Source organism: Nicotiana tomentosiformis, chromosome 9 (genome assembly GCF_000390325.3).
Source record: "Nicotiana tomentosiformis chromosome 9, ASM39032v3, whole genome shotgun sequence".
Classification (NCBI taxonomy): domain Eukaryota; kingdom Viridiplantae; phylum Streptophyta; class Magnoliopsida; order Solanales; family Solanaceae; genus Nicotiana; species Nicotiana tomentosiformis.
In genome coordinates this window covers 28,961,257-28,964,857 of record NC_090820.1, presented here as the reverse complement: position 1 = coordinate 28,964,857, position 3,601 = coordinate 28,961,257, and the positions used below count along the sequence as shown (strand labels likewise).

General features: G+C 40.1%; 1 protein-coding gene across 1 annotated transcript; it reads right to left on the bottom strand.

Annotated features, from left to right (window-relative positions):
- Positions 1–590: 590 nt before the first annotated feature.
- On the bottom strand, positions 591–1,055 carry LOC138898537 (uncharacterized). Its single transcript, XM_070184612.1, has one exon. The coding sequence runs from the start codon at positions 1,053–1,055 to the stop codon at positions 591–593; it is 465 nt and encodes a 154-aa protein (XP_070040713.1).
- Between the last annotated feature and the right edge of the window lie 2,546 nt (positions 1,056–3,601).

Genomic DNA, 3,601 nt, shown 5'->3' with positions numbered 1-3,601 from the left:
CTTGGTCATGTGTAACTTGATAGGTTGAACGAGTCCATCAATGAACCTCATCACTCTCTCTCTCTCTCTCTCTCTCTCTCTCCCTCTCTCTCTCTCTCTCTCTCTCTCTCTCTCTCTCTCTCTCTCTCTCTCTCTCTCTCTCTCTCTCTCTCTCTCTCTCTCTCTCGGTAGGAAGCAGAAGAAGAGCATGACGGGCTAGATCCACAAAATGGGTGTCATACTGAGTGACTCATATACTGCCCTACTGGAGATGCTCAAACTGCTTGCGGTAATTCTCCCTCAGTGTGATAGGAAGGAACTTCTCCATAAATAGCTGCGAGAACTGCTCCCAGGTAAGTGCAGGCGAACCAACTGGTCTAGTAAATACATAATCTTTCCACAACCTCTTGGCAGATCCAGTCATCTGAAACACAGCAAATATCAACCCCATTGCTTTCGACTATCCCCATGTTCTACAATACTTCATAGGAGCGGTCAAGAAAATCATATGGGTCCTCAGAAGGTGTACCACTGAAATGGATTGTAAATAGCTTGGTAAACTTGTCCAACCTCAACAAAGCCTCAGAAAACAAAGCTGGCCTATCACCGGCCTATGCTGCAACAACTAGTTGAACTACCCCAACTGGATGGGCTACTGGAGCCTGATACTTAGGAGCCATCTGCTTCGTAGTGGGAGTAGTGAGAGTATGTGCTCCTATCCCAGCCTGTGAGACAGTTGGTACCACTGGAAATGTACCATTCTGGGCCACACCCTCCATCAGGCTAATAAAATGGACTAGAGCGTCATGAAGTACTAGAGTAGCTATGAATCCTTCCGGGACCTGAAATGGTCCAACAGGTACAGTATGAGCAGGAACCTCTGTTCCCAAATCCACCCGAGGTTTTATAACGGGTGCTGCTGCTCGAGCTGTAGACTGAGCTCTTCCTCTACCTCTGCCTCTGCCTCTGCCTCGGCCTCTAGTGCGACCTTCGCCTCGACCTATACCCCTGGTCATAGTTTCAACCAGGGGCTCTGGTCCTTGTCCGTCGGTAGATGTATTACGTGTTCTCACCATATGCAAGAGAATAAGAGTAGAATGGTTCAATTATCGATGATAGAATACAATCGCATGACAGAGTAGAATAGATATGAAATTGTTCCTAAATGCCATAGCCTCTAGAAGATAAGTACAGACGTCTCTGTACCGATTCTTTAGACTCTACGAAGCTTGCTCGAGACTCGTGAGACCTATGTAACCTAGTGCTCTGATGCCAACTGTCACGACCCGAAATTCCCACATTCGGGACCGTGATGGCGCCTAACATTTCACTTGCTAGGCAAGCCAACGTTAGAATAATATTAGCCATTTTAAACAATATTTAATTAATTAATTAATAACAAAGAAACAAATGCAAAAATAAGGTCTGAAATAAAGTGAATAATCAATAATAATAGCGATGTCTAAATACCATTCCAGAACTGGTGTCACAAGTGCACGAGCTACTAAAATAATACAAATAAAGGTCTGAATAAAAATGAAGTTTTCTGAAAGAAATACACAGCTACGCTAAAGTGGAAGGAGACTTCAGAACTCCGAACGCCATGTAGTTATACCTCAAGTTTCTTGCGAATAGTTGAATCTGAGAAAATCTATTGTACGCCTTTGGGACCAACTCCAGTATCTGCACAAGATAATAATAATAATAACAACAATAATAGAAATAAACCAGGTAACTCAATTCAACAGTTGAAGCCAACTCGGCAGTCATATTCAATTATTATTTCAATCAGTTTCCGTTGCGGCGTGCAACCCGATCCCACAATATATTCAGTTTCATTTAATACTATTACGGCGTGCAACCCGCTCCTCCAATATATTCATTTCAATCAATTCTGTTGCGGCATGCAACCCGCTCCTCCAATATATTCACTTTTATTTCTGTTGCGGCGTGCAACCCGATCCTCCAATAATATAATTTACCAATTTTTATAAAAGAAATTACAACAATAAATGCAACAATTAATATAAAATTATAAGACAACAATCATACAATAATTATGATTTATTTAGAAATAAGTGATGGCAAGTAGCAATTAATTGTGGAAGTTAAGGAGGAAATAAGCATTTTAATAATTAGTATACTAAATGTCAAGTAGCAATTAAGTTACATAAATCAAATAAGCATGTATCAATTATAGCATGGATTCAAGGCATTATATTGAGCAAGGAATATGAGAGAAACAATTAATATAATAATTAATTCATGATTTAAAATAATTTATGAGTTTCAAATAATTATGCAAACATATAATTTGACGACGTATAGACACTCGTCACCTCGCCTATACGTCGTTCACAAGAATTTCACACAACAAATAATTAAAGGGTTCTATTCTCTCGTGTCAAGGTTAACTAAGACACTTACCTCGCTTCACAACCACTTTCAAGATTCCAAATATACCTTTTCCTCTCGAATTCGTGTCCGAGAGCTTCAAATATAGTCACAAACAATTCAATATACTCAACAAGAATCGTAGGAATTAATTCCATATGAATCTACTAATTTTCCGGATTAAAATCTGAAATTTATTTTAAAAATCGACAGTGAGACCCACATATCGAATCCCGGAAAAATTTAGGAAATCCGAACACCCGTTTCGATACGAGTTCAACCATATAAACATTATCGAATTCCGACATCGGATTGACCTTCAAATCTTCATTTTATATTTTTGGAAGCTTTTTCCCTCTGGCCGGTTTATCCCTTCGCGAACGCGAGGCCTCAATCGTGAGCACGAAGGTTTTCCCTCAACCCTTCGTGAATGCGTCCCCCTGGTTGCGAACGCGAAGCTTTGCCCCTCGACCCTTCGCGAACGCGTGCCCCCGGTCACGAACGCGAAGCTTTGCCCTTCGACCCTTCGCGAACGCGTGCCCCTGGTCGCTAACGCGAAGCACAAAATGGGCTAGTACAATTTTTCTCTTCGCGAACGTGAGACACCCCTCGTGAAAGCGATGAAAGAAACCAGATACATGCATCAGAAAATTCTAGCAGTTGTTTAAGTCCAAATTTCGATCTCACCCGAGGCCCCCGGGACTTAAACCACAAACACAAATAAGTTCTAATACATCATATGAACTTAGTCGAAACCTCAAATCATATCAAACAATGCTAAAAGCACAAATCATACCCCAATTCAAGCTTAAGGAACTTAAGAATTTTCAACTTGTATATTCGATGCCGAAACCTATCAAATAATGTCCGATAGACCTCAAATTTTGCACACAAGTCATAAATGACATAATGGATCTATTCAAATTTCCAGAATCAGATTCTGACCTCGATATCAAAAAGTCAACTCCCCGGTCAAACTTCCAAATTAAAATTTTTATTTTAACCATTTCAAACCTAATTTTAACTACGGACCTCCAAATAATTTTTCGGACACGCTCCTAAGTCCAAAATCACCACACGGTTTTATTGGAATCATTAGAACACTGATCTGGGTTCGTTTGCTCAAAATGTTGACCAAAGTCAACCCAATGAGTTTTGAAGCTCCATTTCACATTTTAATCCATTTTTCACATAAAAACTTTTCAAAAAATTTACAGACAACGCACGT

Bases quoted from the DNA above. Each gene is read 5' to 3' on its own strand.
- LOC138898537 (XM_070184612.1), bottom strand. From the start codon at position 1,055: ATGGTGAGAACACGTAATACATCTACCGACGGACAAGGACCAGAGCCC.